The sequence below is a fragment of the Musca domestica genome, unplaced genomic scaffold (genome assembly GCF_030504385.1).
Source record: "Musca domestica strain aabys unplaced genomic scaffold, Musca_domestica.polishedcontigs.V.1.1 1, whole genome shotgun sequence".
NCBI classification, from domain to species: Eukaryota; Metazoa; Arthropoda; class Insecta; order Diptera; family Muscidae; genus Musca; species Musca domestica.
Genome location: NW_026712114.1, coordinates 43674462 through 43693880, shown reverse-complemented (window position 1 = coordinate 43693880; position 19419 = coordinate 43674462). Strand labels below are relative to the sequence as shown.

General features: G+C 34.1%; 1 protein-coding gene across 6 annotated transcripts in view; it reads left to right on the top strand.

Annotated features, from left to right (window-relative positions):
• LOC101892654 (solute carrier family 35 member F3) overlaps positions 1 to 19419 on the top strand; it is a 45130-nt gene that overhangs the window by 9877 nt on the left and 15834 nt on the right. For 4 of the 6 annotated variants that reach the window (XR_009342393.1, XM_020034711.2, XM_020034712.2 and 1 more), the window contains exons 5-7: positions 7924 to 8013; positions 8251 to 8380; positions 19378 to 19407. Coding sequence is in view for 5 of the 6 variants with exons in the window: in XM_020034711.2 (XP_019890270.2) it covers positions 7924 to 8013; positions 8251 to 8380; positions 19378 to 19407 (250 nt within the window). In the remaining variant the exon portion in view is untranslated. Of the gene's footprint in view, positions 1 to 7923; positions 8014 to 8250; positions 8381 to 8786; positions 8857 to 19377; positions 19408 to 19419 lie in introns of all 6 variants that reach the window. The other 2 variants (XM_059123421.1, XM_059123407.1) reach the window with 2 other exon arrangements.

The following is a 19419-nucleotide window of genomic DNA, read 5'->3' as shown; positions in this document are numbered from 1 at the left end:
TATATATATATATATATATATATATATATATATATATTTGGTACATAAATATTTTAAATATTTTTTTCAAATATATTTGATACATATATATATATATATATATATATATATATATATATATATATATATATATATATATATATATATATATATATATATATATATGGGAGCTATACCCAAACCTCAACCGATTTTATTGGAATGGGACATACATATCGCGTTGGGTGCATCAAATATGTAAAATCGGCCGAAAATATATATGGGAGCTACATACAAATCGGTTCAGATTTGGAATTTGAAAAAAAAAATATTTATGTACCAAATTTAGTCGTATCGTGTTTGGTGCATAAAATAAACAAAATCGGTCGGAAATAGATGTGGGAGCTATATCCAAATCTGAACCGATTTCAATATAATTTGGCAAATATATTTTAGTTTCAAATTCCGTCACTCAATCCAAATTTCATTGGAATCGAACATACATTTCGTGTTTGGTGCATTAAATAAACGAAATAGGTCGACAAATTATATGGGAGCTATATCCAAATCTGAACCACTTTCAATATAATTTGGCAAATTTATTTAAGTTCCAAATTCCGTCACGCTGTGTTAATAATCGATCAATAGATATGTACATATAAAATTTAAATTTTTGGGAGGTACCTTCGATTCTGATGCTATATCTCCTGTTCCAAGTGGAATTTCAAAAATGTATATGGCCTATGTTACTTTCAGGCGATATTGTAGTATACTTGGACATTTTAAGGGAAATCTGTGCAGCGGCTTTCGAGTCCATAAATTACAAACAAACATACAAACATTTTCCTGTTTTATAGATAAAGATCTTGTGTTGATGCAAATATTGAGATGTACCAAGTCTTAATGGAATCGGATGTTAATTTCTTGTTTTATGAGCTTCATGGATATTCATAATGTTGACCCTTTGTGGGGGAGTTACCAGAAGGAGTGAACCGATATATCCTATTATCACAGCAGATCTTGTGTTAGTACAAATAATGGAATGTGTGAAATGTGAAGACAATCGATCTCTTAAATAACATTTGATATGAGTTATAATTATTCAAAATTTTGACCCTTAGCGGTGGAGGTGCTCGATGGAGTAGACCGATATTGTCAATTTTTGAACCTTACCTAGGGCTGATGTAAATATTAGGATTTGGAGCTAAATCGCAGAAAATATTTTTTTGTTTTGAAAATTTCGACCTTCTGTGGGTGAGGTACCAGAACGAGTGCACCGATATTGCCCATCTCCGAATATTACGATGTACCAAATTTTGACTAAATCAGATACTCCCTTCGAGAGTTATCGTGCGCACCAGCCAGACAGACAGACGTACGGACGGACATCGCTTGATCGACTCCAAATGTCCTGAAACCGATTTGGTCCAAAGAGACTTAGGGTCTAAAACTCTTATTTCAATTAGGCACGTTTTTGGCTGTATCATCATATTTGATACCCTTAGCAATACAGTCATATGGCTGAAGGCATACAAAAACTCAGTTTTGAATCACTTTAATTTTCAATTCAATTTTCGTAAAGAAGTATTTTACTTTGATGTATTTATTTATTTCGACACTTATGACACTGTTTCTCTAAAACTCTGTTTTATATTACTTTTACACAACAACTTAAAAAAGAATAACACACAGTTTATCAAACGTATTAAGAAATATTTTTATCGTGAAAATTGATTTAGCTATTTTGTAGATATACGATATGCATACAGATTTTATATTTTTGTCTACTCATTGTAAATTTTTAGGTTGAACGTCTTCCCCCTAAAACTGTGGTTTATGGAACTTTTTATGAGTGCTACCTTAACCCTAAAATTTGTTTTTTTCCAATTACCGAGATTTTGAGTAGGTTTTGGATTCTTTATGAATCCTGAGATCTATAGTTAACTTTTATGATGAGCAATTTTGTAGAATATTTAGATATGACACGATCACATATAAAAGGAATTTTTGAAGGAAAATACCTAAACGATACCTTTAATGACTTGACTGAGGGTTACTTTAGTTTACTTATATTCCCCGGATATTATCCAGTAATAATGCCGGTGACAATATATGCTCAAAATAAATAGATTTCCAAGAAACTTAACTCAAATATTTTTAAAAATGTACCGAACATACCCGTTGATGTTTTTTTTTTTTTTTTTTTTGTTACCAATCCAAGTAAATGTTCAAAACGCTGAAGCGTTTGTTTCATATTTTGAGCTCTACTTTATAATATTATTCGATTTTGAAAAATTGAATATTACCGCACCGTGTAATCAAAGGAGGTTTGTTAAGAACACAGAAATCTTAAGTCTACTTATTCTTCCTTCTGGTTGTAGGCCTTTTTAACTTGGGGCGGCCTCCCTTTTGTACCTAACCTTAGTATTGCTGACATAATTAACAAGAAACTACATATTGTGTGAAATTTTAAATTGAGAACACAGTTACCCCAAATGTTGAAATTCTCAGAGGCAATCATAGGTTTGCAATGCAAAAAAGCTATAATTATGTGATTACTAGATATCGACGAGTAGAAACGTAACTAACAAATATAGGAAAGAGAACAAAAAAAAATACACTATTCAGTTATCTTTCCAATATGACAAGTCCTCATACAGGACTCAATAAATTTAAAGTTTGATTAGTGAATACGACCAATACAAAACAAGTAAAAAAAACATTCGGCCGGGCCAAATTTTTAATACCGTCCACCTTAGGGTAAAGGAAACATTAGAAGAAAATGTGGCAAAACCGTTAAAATGCCGAATATCGGGAGGTGCCGATGTATGGGGGCTATACCAAATCGTGGACCTACACATGCAATGTTTCGCCAAAGGAGCTAGAACCCATTATGACCTAGAAATACCAATTTTCAGACAAATCCGTAAAAAAATGTGGCAAAAATCAACAAATTACCGAATATCGGGAGGTACCATTATATGGGGACTATACCAAAACGTGGTCCTATACATACAATGTTTCGCCACAAGAACTAGGACCCATTATGACCCACAAATACCAATTTTTTGACAAATCCGTGAAAAAATATGGCAAAAATAATCAAAATGTCGAATATCGGGAGGTACCTTTATATGGGGGCTATACCAAAACGTGGACCTATACATGCCATGTATTGCCACACGCACGGGGGCCCGTTATGACCTACAAATACCAATTTTCAAACAAATCAGTGAAAAAATGTGACATAAATCATCAAAATACCGAATATCGGGAGGTACCGTTATATGAGGGCTATACCAGAACGTGAACCGATATATCTCATTTTCAATACCAACCATCCTAGACACAATGCAAATAGCTCTGCTACATTTTGGCGCTCTACGTCAAATAATGTGGGCTGTATCGTGATTTCAACAGACAGACAGACGGACATAGTTAAATCGACTTAGAGTTTTATGCTGATTATGAATATATATACTTTATGGGGTCTAAGACGAATATTTAAGGATGTTACAAACGGAATGACAAAGTTAATATACCCTCGTTTCCAAGGTGGAGGGTATAAAAATACACTATTCAGTTATCTTTCCAATATGACAAGTCCTCATACAGGACTCAATAAATTTAAAGTTTGATTAGTGAATACGGTTAATACAAAATTAATAAGATTATTAACAAATTACATACTTAATGAGAAATTTTGCCGGCCATGTGATATCCTACAACACTACAATATGTTAGAACCCCCTTATGTCCATAATCATTTTGGAAAATTTCGCTTTAGAAATTATGTCATAGAGCACTGCCCAATATTTAAGCACTCCGTCGTGTTGTTAGTTGTTGTGGTCCATTTTACAGCTCAAATTTTATCCAAAATGCTAGACCTCTTCGCTGTCCTTAACTCTCATCGCATGCAAAACACCGTGTCGATTGGTTTCAATTGTGTGATCAGGAACTGTTTTCAATTCACTTGAACCCCTAAATATTTTGCGATCATCTCCAAATGCAAGATGCCCCTCTGTATCTCCAAATTTAGACTCATCTATATGATTTGCTTGTCTACGATATTTGGCTATATTCGTTAACGAAATCTGCAAAAAAAGCCAGAAGTTGGCCTTTTGTGTATTTTGGATTTTGCCTATAAGAATGGAAATGTTGATATTTCTTCACAAAAAAGTAGTGGTCCATTCTACCCGCTATCCTAAACTTTAATTTTATGCAAGATTTCGTGTCCTATTTGTGGCGTTTATAACGGCAGCAAAATCAGGGACATTTTTAGTTGTTGATACATTCCAACCCCTAAATATATTACGGACATCTTTGAAAACAATAGACCTAGCCCTTCTGAGCCTAACCCACCCCTTTTGAAAATTTTCGCGGGAATTGTACGATAATTGCAATCTGTCCATAATAATCCCAACTTGTGTTGTAAGGTGAAAAAATATTACAAAATATACGCATCAGTATTATAAGTCAAATTGAAAAAAAAATCGCATGCGATAAAAAATATGAAAAAATAAAAAAAAAATTAAAAAAAAAATCAATATTAACATCACCATAACACCTTTTTATGTAATTTTTTTAAATTTTATACTTTTATGCCAAGAGGGCATTCTGAATTGACAAAATTTATCCAAATCGGTCCCGCCATTCTTGAGATATACGACTTCTAGCATATCCCCTTCCTTTGTATATATACATTGTATATATTTCGCTATATATATCCGATATATTTACTATCGACATCTACGTAACGGTCGGAATTGACCTCTTCGTCTTTTTGGGATTTCTTGGGGATTAAAAATATTCGCGGCCTAATGGAAAATTTGACTTTTATGTAACACAAATGTTATGGTCTATTTTTACCCACTAAATATCACCCGATGCCCATCAAACTTGGAAGGCTTCTGCCCAGCCCTAAGCTTCATGCTAACTTCCGCTTCGATTGGTCTATAATAGCGACCTGTAGAGCAACTGCAACATCAGGAAATTTTTCATTCCCTAAATATTATGCCATCAGCTCCAAAAGCAATAGGCTTCTATTCTGGCTCTAGCCCCACCTCAATTCTAAATTTCGTGAAGATCGGGCCATAATTGCGACCTTTAGAGTGATTACATATAAACATGGACAGACGGACATACAAAGCTAGATCGACTCAGTTCGGCGAGATAGGAAGATCCATACAGGATGAGATGAAAAAACTGCAACCAATTTCAGACTGCTGTAATTTCTAAGCCACTCGTCCAACAACTGTAAAAATTATTCCAATGACAGCTCATTATATTGCTTACAAGCGTTTTGGTGAAAATTTTCCAGAAAAAAGGTTATTCGTGATGGAATTCAAGCGTGATAGTGTGATTTCTCTATATTTGGCTGTCGTCTTCTTCTGTGTCTCGTACCAGCTCGTTACCGTGATACTGGTAGCGTAGTCCGACGTCAAGGAAGTGAACGGAAGAAAACAGCAACATCAGCAGAAATGGTTCGAAAAGAAACTCTTTGATCGAAACCCCCGTCGCAGTGGCCGAAAAATGGTTCGTGAGCTGAACATATCGCAATATTCCAATCGCAAATACTGAAAATGAGCCATTGAAATTCAAAAATGTGCAAAAACTTACACCGCAACAGAAAGAAAATTGACTTAAAATAGCTAAAGAGTTGCTTCACTTGGACGAAAGTGGTGAACAGCCGAATTTGGTTTTCTCCAACAAAAAAACATGCGTTGTCCAACAGTTTGTAAACAAACAAAATGATCATGTTTTCTTGCCAAAGAGGTCAGCTGAAAATATGGCGAAAATATTCTGGAGGGTGTATTAAAGCCTTGGGGACGCAAACATTTTAGCAGGAGACCTTGAACATTCCAACAGGACTCAGCAACAGCACGCGCCACACAAGAATGGTTACAAAATGAAGTTCCTCGCTTCATTTTCAGCGCACAATGGCCACCAAAATATCCTTATACCAAGCCGTTGGACTATTGTGTCTGGAAAGCAAGGTTGGCACTAAAAATACCAAAGTGTCGATCCCCTCAAGCAAGCGCTTCGCTGGGAATGGGCCAAAATACCGCAGAGCAACATTCGGTCAGCGTGTGACGGTTTTATTGGCCGTTTGAAGGTCATAATTCGTGCCAACAGTTATTCTATAATTATATGCTTATTCTATAATTTTATGCTTTTTCCGACATTTCAATAAAATTAAAAAACAAGTAAAAAAAACATAAAGTTCGACTTTTAATACCCTCCACCTTAGGGTAAAGGAAACATTAGAAGAAATTTGAAAAACAACCATTAAAATGTCGAATATTGGGAGGTATCGTTATATGGGGGCTATACCAAATCGTGGACCTATACATACAATGTTTCGCCAACGGAGCTAGAACCCATTATGACCTACAAATACCAATTTTAAGACCAATCCGCGAAAATATGTGGCAAAATTATCAAAATACCGAATATAGGGAGGTACCGTTATATGGGGGCTATACCAAAACGTGGACCTACAATTACAATGACTCGCCACACGAACTGGGACCCATTATGATCTACAACTACCAATTTTCAGAGAAATTCGTGAAAAAATGTGTCAAAAATCATCAAAATACCGAATATTGGGAGGTACCGTTATATGGGGACTAAACCAAAATGTGGACCTATAATTACAATGACTCGCCACACGAACTGGGACCCATTATGATCTACAACTACCAATTTTCAGAGAAATTCGTGAAAAAAATGTGTCAAAAATCATCAAAATACCGAATATCGGGAGGTACCATTATATGGGGACTATACCAAAATGTGGACCTATACATACAATGTTTCGCCACACGAACTAGGACCCATTACGTCCCACAAATACCAATTTTTAGACAAATCAGTGCAAAAATGTGGCAAAAACCATCAAAATACCGAATATAGGGAGGTACCGGTATATAGGGACTATACCAAATCGTGGACCCATACATGCAATGTTTCTCTACCGGAGCTGGAACCCATTATGACCAACAAATACCAATTTTTAGACAAATCCGTGAAAAAATGTGACAAAAATAATAAAAATATCGAATATCGAGAGGTACCTTTATATGGGGGCTATATCAAAACGTGGACCTATACATGCATTGTTTTGCCACACGTACAGGGACCCGTTATGACCTACAAATACCAATTTTCAGACAAAACCGTGAAAAAATGTGGCATAAATCATCAAAATACCGAATATCGGGTGGTATCGTTATATGGGGATTATATCAGAACGTGGACCGATATATCTCATTTTCAATACCAATCATCTCATTTTCAATACCAGACGGACATCGCTAAATCGACTTAGAATTGTATGCTGATTATGAATATATATACTTTATGGGGTCTACGACGAATAATTAAGGATGTTACAAACGGAATGACAAAGTTAATATACCCTCCTTTCCAAGGTGGAGGGTATAAAAATGTAAAAATTATGTCGTTTGTCTTTGTTGCAGTTTTTTTTATTTCACCCTGTATTGTTATCAGAAATATTGCGGAATATAGTATATACGATGTAAACTTTAGATATTTAAGTGTTTTAAGCTTTAAGCGTTAGAAAGACATGTGTAAATCATCTTTTTTTTACGCTGATGAAGAGTAAATGATAAGTTCCACGAGTTACAAACGAAACGACCGACTTTGTGTAACCATTTATAATAATAATAACCATTTCCATCGGAAGTTAACTTGTATTACATATATGAATACATATGGAAAAAAAGGTTTAATGGTGTGCCAATTAATTATATCGAGGAGTTACACACGGACTGATAAAAATAAACAAATAAGAAAGATATATCCAAGATATCATTTCAATTTACTCCTGTCTATTTAAAAATACTTAAATAATAATTAACCTTTTTTCTGTATTCTCTCCCCCACACTTTTCTTTTTCTTCTTCTTCTTCTCCTGCAGTGTTTCACATTCTAATGCAATTTAGCTCGGCTGTTACCTACAATATGTTCGTTACATTAGGTTTAATTACTGCTGTTCCTGTGTCCGGAGGTAATTAGAACGCTTTTTTGTTGTTGCTGTTGTTCTTCTTCATCTGCTTCTTGTAATTGCAATCATTTATTCGATTTATCGTCTCTTGGGAGGCGAAGCGATATTTCTATCCTTTGGAGAACAACAAAAAAAAAACAGGAATGAGAGACAAAGTGTTGATTATTGAATTAATTTGCTATCAATTTATTGTTGCCATTGTTGGTGTGGTTGGTTCTTGTTCTTCTTGTTGTCTTTCAGCTTTGGATGTTGTCCTGTACGGTGCTACATTTGCTGGCATGAAATTGGCCGGTGTCATTTTGATTGCGGTGGGTTTCTTTTTGGTAATGTTTCCTGAGAATTGGCCGGACTATATAACACGTCTATTAAGGTGAGTTCATGTTTGTATGTGTGTAACTCTGTCACTGTGTGTGTGTGTAATTATCACTTGTAACATTTTGATTATTAACACTTCCCTTGATATTTCATTATAATTTTTTAATCATTAAGTAAACAAAAAATTGCTAAAAGTAAATAAATTATGCTAAATAAAGTATTCTTTAATTAAATTTTTTGTATTTTTCTCTCGAAATTTGTATTTTTAAAAGTAACATATTACATATACATATATAAAATTTTGTTTCTTTTTTCTGTGATTTTTCTATACATATAGATTACTTTTATTTCAATTCAATCCAATTGAATGAAATTATTTGGAATTTTTTGAATCAAAAAAACAAAAAAACCAACAAAAATAATTTTTCTTTTTTTGTTTTATTTTCAAAAATACCTTTCAGAAAAAGTGGTCGTGCTATACTGCGTTATCAATGTTGTTGTGAGTTAGCCGAAATTCACTACACCCATTCGGTAGGAGTCCCCTTCAAAGATACATACATACATACATGCATATTTAATATTTTAGGCAAAACAACAAATTTAGTAACGTAAAAAACATAAATGTGTTCACACCGACACATTGCAATACCTGAAAAAATATATGAAAATGCTCTTTCGTTTTCATATAACCGTTAAACGTGTTGTAATTTTTGCAAATCCTTAATGGAATATTGTTGCAGCTGCTGCTTACTTCACACGAATATATATGTAGATGTGTTTGGTTGTGTGTAAATTCTTAAAAATCGACATAAGATAACGTTCTTACGTTGAAGATATTGACTGAATGTTTTAAGATTTGAAAGAAATATGAAAAGTATTGTTAAAGAGTTAAATAATCATAGCATTTAAAACATAGTATCTTTATAGAATTCAAAATAAAGTGTAGACTTACCTTTTTCGGAGTATATTTGTATATTCATAAAGGACCGATGTATACATTTTCAATACATGGGCTCAATGTAGTATTAAGGTTTTCTACTTTCTGAAGACCTGAAAAAAAAATTTTAGAGCATATTTCTGTAAGGGTATTTTTTGTAAAAGATATTTCACGTTCCCTGAAAACCCAAACTGCAAAAGCACAGAACCTCTTGTTTTCAAAGTGTGACTGGATCCTGATGCATGGAATGCATGCTGTGCAACATTTATTTTTCAGAATTACATTTAATATGATACATATGTAACGGCCTTTTGAAAGTCTGCACCGGGTTGTAACCAAAATAGGGCGGAAAATGCTTATTTTTACGTTTTAGGTATATAGTGTCTTGTAAATATACATGGTGAGATAAAAAAACTGCAACAAAGTCAAACCCCATGATTTTTAAATTTTCTTGAGGACCTCAAGCTCGAAAAAACACTTGTTTCATTTAAATATAAAAAGGTCGAATAAAAAGGAAAAACATTAATTTTTTCTTTTAATTTTACTGAATAAAAGCAAAACCAGTAAAGTGTGGGCGGGGCCGATTTTATGATACCCTACACCACTTTGCTAATTTAGTTGAGCTCCACTTAATAATTAAAAGTTTTTATGGGAGAATTCAATCATATGATTATAATTATAATTTAAAATTCAAAGAACTAAATATGCCGAAACATTTGTATCTTTTAAATTCGGACTTGTATTGCCCATTTGGTGCGAAATTAATTTGAAATCGGATATAAATATGTATGGGAACTATATCCAAATCTGAACCGATCTCGATAAAATTTGGCAAAGATATTTCTGAGCTGTATTTGATATATTTCCCTGAATATCGTTGTTACGGAGTGCATATTACGGCTGTGGGTAACAAATACAACAAATCGGATGAACAATATATATGGGAGCTATAGCTAAATCTGAACCGATCTTCACCAAATTTTGCATACTACCTTCTAGACTAAATTCGGTCGTATGTGCCAAATTCCATCCCATTTGGGCAAATATTAAACGTTTGGTGCACAATAAAAGGCAAATCGGACGAATATATCCAAATCTGAACCGATCTCGATAAAATTTAGCAAAGGTATTTCTGAGCTGCATTTGATATATTTGCCCAAATATTGTTGTTACAGAGTGTATATTACGGCTGCGAAGGACAAAAATAACAAATCGGATGAACAATATATATGGGAGCTATAGCCATATCTGAACCGATTTCCATCAAATTTGGCATGCTTATTTTTAGGCCTAATTTGGTTGCATGTGCAAAATTCCATACTATTCGGGCTGATATTACACGTTTGGTGCACAATAAAAAGCAAATCGGACGAAGATATATATGGGAGCTATATCTAAATTTTTACCGATTATCTCCAATTTCAATAGGGTTCGTCCTTGGGCCAAACAAATGTTGTTTGGAAAATTTCATCTCAATCGGATAATAAATGCGACCTGCATTTTGTTCACAAAAATACATGGACAGACGGACGGACGGACTGACGGACAGACGGACTGACATGCATAAATCAACTCAGTAAGTGATTCTATGCAGATCACCACCTGACCACCTTGTGGTGTATGGTATAAAAACCCGAAAACAGCATCAAATTTTAGGATAAGTTTAGATTTGTTCGAATTGGTCACCTTTGCCACGAATTATTACCTTCAAACGGCAAATGAAATCGTCACACGCTACCCGAATGCTGCTCTGCGGTATTTTGGCCCATTCCCGGCGAAGCGCTTGCTTAAGGTGATATTTTTTAGTGCCAACCTTGATTTCCAAAATACTCCAGACACAATAGTCCAACGGATTGGTATCCGTAGATTTTGGTGGTCATTGTGCGCTGGAAATGAAGCTAGAAACGTCATTTTGTAACCGTTCTTGGGTGGCGCGTGCTAAGTCCTGTTTGAATGTCCAAGGTCTGTGGCCAGAATATTTTAGAATAAAATATTTTTCTAATATTCTGCATTTATTTTGATGCCAAGGTCGATTAATACGAGCGGGGAGCGACCATCGGCTGTTATGAGGGCCCACACCATCACCATGATCGGCGCTTGAGTTCTGGTGGCCAACCGAAGGTGCACATTTTCAGCTGACCTTTACGGCAAGTAAACACGATCATTTTGTTTGTTTACAAACTGCTGGCAACGAATGTTTTCTCATCGGAGAAAACCAAATTCGGCAGTTCACCACTTTCGGCCAAGCGAAGCAACTCTTTACTTATTTTGAGTCTATTTTCCTTCAGTTGCGTTTTAAGATCTTGCACTTTTTGGAATTTCAATGGCTTTACTCTGAGCTCATTTTTCATTATTTGCCGAATGGAATATTTTGCGATATTGCGGCCACTGCGACGCGGGTTTCGATCAAGTCGCTTCTTTACTTTTTGAACCATTTCTGCTGATTTTGCTCTTTTCTTTCGTCCACTTCCTTGACGTCGGGCTACGCTACCAGTACGAGACACAAAAGATTTATTCACATTTAAATGCTGGAGTGTTGTAACAGCTGTCGGACGAGTGGCTTAGAAATGACAGTAGTCTGAAGTTGGAGCAGTTTTTTCATCTCACCCTGTACATCTGTCGGCTAAACCGACTGACGTAATTTCCCTAAAATTATGCTCTGTAGGAGGATTTTGCATAAACTGTCTTAACATATGGCTTTATCCCTAAATTGTGTCCTTCATATTTATGAATTCCTGAGGTTTAAGTAAGGTTTAGACTTTTGACATTTTCTGGGACCTATAGTAGACTTTGACACATAATTTATAACTTGTTACCATCCAGTTTAAATAACGTTGTTATACCCTCACCCATATAGCTAAAGAGGGTATATATCGTTTGATACTGTCAAAACGTACCTAGATAACGGTTTTAGACCATAGGTCTCTTTAAACCAAATCTGTTTCAGGACATTTGGATTTGGTCTAGCGATGTCCGTCCGTCTGTTTGTCGGTTGGTGCACACGATAACTCTCGAAGGGAGTATCCGATTTGGATCAAACTTGGTACATCGAAAGATTTTTGTCAAACTTAGATCTAGGGCGGAGATGGACAATATCGGTCCACTCCTTCTGGTCCACACACTCCCGCAAAAGGTCGACATTTTCAAAAAACATATTTTATGCATAGAAAGAGAAACGATAATTTGCTCCAACTTTTCAAATATCAACCCACTCCATCAAGTACCTGCCCCACAAAGGGTCAAAATTTTGAATAATAACAACTCTTATAAAATGTGATGTAAGAGTCCAATTATCTTCAAATTTCACACATTCCAGTATTTTTATTAACTCAAGGTCTGGTGTGAAGATAGAATATATCGGTCCACTCCTTCTGGTACCTCCCCCACAAAGGGTCAACATTTTGAATATTCATGAAACTCATAAAACATATCTGAATAATTCTTTCAACACAGGATTTGTTATAAAGATGTTATAGATCGGACCATTCCTTCTGGTACCTCCCCCACAAAGGGTCAAAGTTTTGAACAAACAAAATGATCATAAAATCCGAAATATGCATCCGGTACTCTTCAAATTATACACATCACAATATTTTAGTTAAGCCAAGGTCTGGTGTGAAATTGGGATATATCGGTCCACTCCTTCTGGCACCTCCTCCACAAAGGGTTAAAATTTTGAGTATCCATGAAGTTCATAAAACGTGAAATTTAAATCCGATTCCATTCAGACGTGGTACATCTCAATATTTCCATCAATACAAGATCTGTTATAAAGATGATGATGATCGGACCATTTCTTATGGTACCTCCCCCGCATAGGATTCAAGATTTTTGAAAAACGTGACGCTCAAAGAAAGCGTAATAAGCATCCAACTCTTTTCTAATATCAAAAAACACAAACAGTTTTGTGTTTCACACAAGATCTGTTGTGAAGATGATATATATCTGCGAAACCTCTTCTTGTACCTAACCCACAAAGAATTACAATTTGCAATACTTTTATCTGTCATAACTTGCGAAACAATTCAACGATTCTTTACAACTTTCTATATCTAAATATATTTCTTAGCTAGAAATCTGTTATGAATATGTAATTTATGGAAATTTATGATTTCGCATAAAAGTTCGATTTCCTTCAAATTTTGCGCATACCAATATTTTTATCTGTATTAGATGAAGTATGAAAATGTAATACTTCGGTCCGCTATGTCTGTTACCTCACGCATGTTTTTTTACATTTTCCCAAAATTCGCACATATCTCATATAAATTGAAGGAAGTAGTTAATATAGTCCAAGCGTGGAACGTCGCAATATTTATATTATATTTGTTTAGGTCCGACAATATTGGATAGAGGGTAAAAAATTTGAATACTTATAACAGATGTCAAAATATATTTAAATAATCGAACATTGGCTAAGAGCAAAATCGACTGATACTTTTTATTTTAACGTAGTTATGAGTCTTTTAAATTTAACGTCTCGACTAATTTTTTCCTTGGAATGTGTATTGTCTCGTTTTAAATTTTTTCGAAAGAGGACCAACAATTTCCTTCTGGTAACTCGCTTGAAGGTTGAAATAATATTGCCGAAGACACTGTATACCTAAAATACAATGATTCCAAGGAATCTAAATCCGAAAATTTAAAACAAAATGTGGAAAAAGGGTTTGGGGAAATGTAGAGGGGGATTCTATTTTGGTTACTTTGCGATGTAAACTTTCAAAACGCCGGTATAAATGTCTTTTCATAATCTGCTAAGTTTTTCCTAAAATTATCAAAATAATTTTCGCAGCGTGTTATAAACTTAGGTTCACGTTTTCATATAAAGGCCTGATATAGAGATTTTTTATTTCAAGAATTTGAGTCATATTTGCCAAACGATTAGGTTTGAAATTTTGCATTATGGTTTCTTTAAGGGTAGAAAACCTTCCGACAGAAAATATTGCATATAAAATAAATGGAGTTCCCGAAATTGTCCAAACATGTTCCGGGGTAATATTTATATACAACTTAGGTCAGGAGCTGTCACGGAAATTATCGGTCCACTGTTTCTCATACTTATACTCACTATAAAAAATTTGAACAATAATAACTGTTGAAAAAATGTGATTTCAGTTTCCAATGTTCATTGAACTTCCCATATCCACTTAAAACTGCATTATACCATTGGTGTGAACATAACAACATAATTTTTATAAAATACGAAAATATTGCCTAGTTCTCTTTAAACATTCACATTACAATATTCGTACTAACATTAGATCCAATGTAAAGTGGAATCAATGAGTTAAATTTTTTGAAATATCCACCACAGAAGGATATACATAAACAAGTGGTCAAATTCGATTTTTATGGATTTACACACTATAGCAACCAAAGAAGCGAAAAACTAAATTTTTTACTGAACAACAACTGAGTTTTTAATTTCGATAATCTAAATTTTATGTTTCACTTGAGTTAATTTCACATTGTACTTTCTCTGCCTTCAAAAACTTTCTATCTTTCTACCAACAGAGTTCGTTGACTTCTTCAATTTTCTGATTGTATTTTTTTTTTCGAAAACTGTTGTAAGAGTTTCATAAACTTCCCTTTCCTCGTTAATTAACATACAATTTGTAAATTCTAGCGTTTCAAGAAAAAGGAAACAAACTCTCTTTCTCTCTCTCTTGTTCCCGCTCTTTAAATTTTAAATGCTGTGCTGCTGTTAATAACCCAAATTCCCAGCGATGTTTCTAAAACCAAAAAAAAAAAAAATAAAATTGTTATTGATGGATTTCAAATTTATAAATTGGATATTAACTTGGCTGTTGTAATCGATGTTGTGTAAATCAATGAAAGAAAATGTCACATTTGTTTAATTAAACGTTGATAGATTGATATTCCTCTAGTTTTTGGTGTTGCTGTTGTTGTTGTTTAAATGGTTAATTGCATAGTAATAATTCAAAAAAAAAACAAAAACTAAACTAAACTAAACAAACTCTTCTGAGTTTCTAGATCGATAGATGTATATTTTGCTGAACTCCTATCTCTATCCTCACTCACACCCACACAAAACTCACAAAATTTTGATGGCGGCTGTTAAAAAAAATTAGTTTCCCCTCGAAAAAAAAAACAATAGTTATTGCATTTTTACGGAAACTATGACCAATTAATTATTTCTTTTTATAAATTATTGTATTTTATATATTACCAAATATGTAAGTCGTATTTGAAAGTTTATTTATTTTATCGACGTTAATGTTTCCATAAACATATATTTTTTTATGATTTTTGAGCACATTATGCTTCAAGTGATTCACCGACAAAATAAGCATGTTGTTACTATAAAATAGTCCATTAATCATATTAAATAATAAAGTTTATTTAATTTTTTTTCAAACAATCTTATCGACAGATTTCTTATGTGTTATTAAATTGTTTATTTTAATATTTTTCCTAATATAAATTTGTACAAAAATATAAGAGGTTAAAAAACATTATTTTGATTTAACTTTATTTTAGAGAAAAAAAATTAAGGATACATTAAATAATTATTTAATTACTCTACAACTAAATTGTGTACAGCTATTAAGTTTTATTAGGATTTTATATTAAAATGTAAGAAAAATAACAACAATTTTATATGTGATAAGCGAGATAGGAGTTCAACAAGATATCATTGTTAAGAGGTAACTAGTAAAATAGTATCAGTTGGATTTGCCGATGTATACCCCCAGTCTTGACTGCTGATTATTCAAATAGTTAACTCTTTATGGGGGAGGTTCCGAAGCAGTTGGCCAATATTGACCAATTCGCATCTGATCTAAGTCTGATATAAATATTACAACATGACAGGTTAGGACTACTTCCCATACTTTATATTTTTGGAAACTGCGGAAATGTGTACAGCGGACCGAAGCATCGTTTTCATACTTCATCTAATACAGTAAAAAACATTGGTATGCGGAAGTCGACTTGAAGGAAATCGAACATTTATATCCAATTTTATGTGAAATCATAAATTACTTAAAATGTTGAGGAGGTCCCAGAAGGAGTAGACCGATATATCCCATCTTCACCCCAGACGTTGGGCTAATATAAAATGTTGTGATGTGTGTAATTTGAAGAGAACCGGATATTTATTTCGGATTTTATGATAGTTTTGGTTATTCAAAATTTTTAACACTTTTGTGAGGGAGGTACCAGAAGGAGTGGTCCGAACTCTAGTATCTTTAGAACAAATCTTATGTTGATAGAAATATTTCGATATGCCAAATCTGGATGGAATCGGATATTAATTTCGTGTTTCATGAGCTCCATGAACATTCAAAATGTTGACCCTTTGTGGGGAGGTACCAGAAGGAGTGGACCGATATATTCCATTTCCACACCATTTTCGCACCTGACCTAGCACAATATTATTATATGCAAAGTTGGAGCAAAATCGAATTATCCTTTCCCTTTATGTGCAGTAAATTATTTTCTTTGAAAATTTTGACATTTTTTGGGGGAGGCACCAGACGGAGTGGATCGATATTAGCCATCTCCGAACTCGATCTAAGTTTTACAAAAATATTACGATGTAACAAGTTTGGACCAAATAGGATACTCCCTTCGAGAGTTATCGTGCGCACCAGCCAGACAGACAGACAGACTGACGGACGGAGGGACATCGCTAGATCGATTTCAAATGTCCTGAAACGGGATTGGCCCAAAGAGACTTAGGGTCTAAAACCGTTATTTCGATGAGGCACGTTTTGGTCGTATCAAATGATATATACCCTCTGTAGCCATATGGCTGAGAGTATAAAATACAGTAAGTTCAGGCGGGCCGAACTTTGAATACCCTCCAGGAACAATTTTGGAAATTTAAAAAAAAAATTAATTCGTTACAAATTCTTTTAAAATCTTAAAAATACCGAATAAAGCCGTTATATTGGGGTGTATACGAAGGCGTGGACCTGCATAGACAAACCTGAACCTGAAAAACAAATCCCGTGAAAAATGTAGGTAAAATCATCAAAATACAGAATATAGGGAGGTACCGTTATATCGGGGCTATACAATTTTCATTTGACTCTAGGCTGATTACAACAAACGGACGGACAGAGATAAATCCTCTTAGAATTTTACGCTGATCAAGAATATTCACACTTTGTTATGTCTAAAATTATTCTTTCGATGATTACAACCGGAATGACGAACTTAATATACTATGTATGGTGGAGGGTGCAAAAAGGAATTATCCTGAACTCTTCACCCTTCACATATTCCTAGATCTAGTCTCGTTTTGGTACCAACGGTCAAAATTCTCCAGAAATTATACATGTTTGATATAAAGACAGAATCACTCGGTTCTGCCGACAGATTAATACCCTCAGCCATTGTTCGATTATTTAAATATATTTAGACTTCTGTTATGATTATTCGAACCATTGACCCTCTTGGAGTGGGTTCTGAGGGTATGGACCAATATTGTCTATTTCGTATCGGACCTAAATAAATACGATATAAATATGGGGTAACTTGGTAACAGGTTGGTAACTTCCTTCACTTTACATGACACATGTGATAATTTTTAGAAAAATATGCGTGAGGTACCAGTTAGTCGACTAATACATATAAAAATATTGGTATGCGTAAAATTACAATTATAAATTCCATATTCACCTCAGGGTTCTGATTAAGAGAAATATTTAGATATAGCAAGTTGTAAAATATCGCTGACTAGTATTGAAAATTGTGACCCTTGGTGAGTGTGGTACCTAAAGGGGTTCGCAGATATATATCATCTTCACAACATATCTTGTATTAGCAAAAATGTTTGTATGTGTGAAATTTGAAAAGAGTTGGATGCTTATTTCGATTTCTTTGAGCATTCTGTTTTTAAAAATCGTGAACCCTATATAGGGCAGGTAACAAAAGAAATGGTCCAATATCCACCGTTTTTATAACAGATCCTAATGGAATCGAATGTTAATTTCGCGCTTTATGAGCTTAATGGATATTCAAAATATCGACTTTTTGTGGGGGAGGTGTGAACCGATGTATTCCACCTTAACTCCAGACCTTGCGTTAATAAAATTATTGGTGTGTGTGAAATTTAAAGACAATCGGACTCTTGAATCACATTTTATAAGAGTTTTAATTATTCAAAATTTTAACCCCTTGTGGTGGGGTACTTGATGGAGTAGACCGATTTTGTCCAATTCTGGACCTGACCTAGCACTGTCGCAAATGTTAGGATTTGCAAAGTTGGAGCAAAATCGAATCATGGTTTCTCTTTCTGTGCAGAAAAAAAATATATATTTTTTGTGGGGGAGGTACCAGAAGGAGTGAACCGATATTGTCCATCTCCGAACTCGATCTAAGTTTGACAAAAATATTACGATTTACCAAGTTTGGACCAAATCGGATACTCCCTTCTAGAGTTATCGTGCGCACCAGCCAGCCAGACGGACGGACGGACATCGCTAGATTGACCCCAAATGTCCTGAATCGGATTTGATCCAAAGAAACCTAGGGTCTAAAAGCGTTATTTCGACTAGGCACGTCTTGGCCGTAGTCATATGGCTGGGGATTTAATAATTTAGGGATGTCACTTTAATTCCGTCTCGCAATTAAATAACTTTTTTGTGGCAATTTTTACACCCACCGCCGGTTTCACTAGGTTCTTATGAAGTTCAACTTTAATTTACTGAAGATTGGTGACATAAATATTTTTTAAGGAACTGGCCTGAGGAGCTGATGTTCCATTTTGTTTAATATGCATATCTAAATGATAGAAAATAAGTTCTAAACGATGCAATGTAGAGCAATCAACCTCTTTTTCTGAATAAAATTATTTATTTAGTTGTTTTTTTTTTTTTTTGGTTCTTTTAAATATATAAGTTTGCATGACATTTGAAATTTTTCACTCTAAAGAATTTGCAATTTGTATTCGTTTAAATAAAAACTTAACAAAAAAAAACATGCTTAACAAATACTTCTCTAATGAAAAAAACCACTTAAAGAAACAAAATTCTGTAAAAAGAAATCCTTTAACTGAATAACAATCATAACCCACACTAAAACTTTTCTATTCTACTCCTTCTTTATAAACAAAATCGTATTTCGACATTTCCATATATTTACAGAAATATCATCTTATTGGGTCACAACGCGAGGTGAGTTTCCAA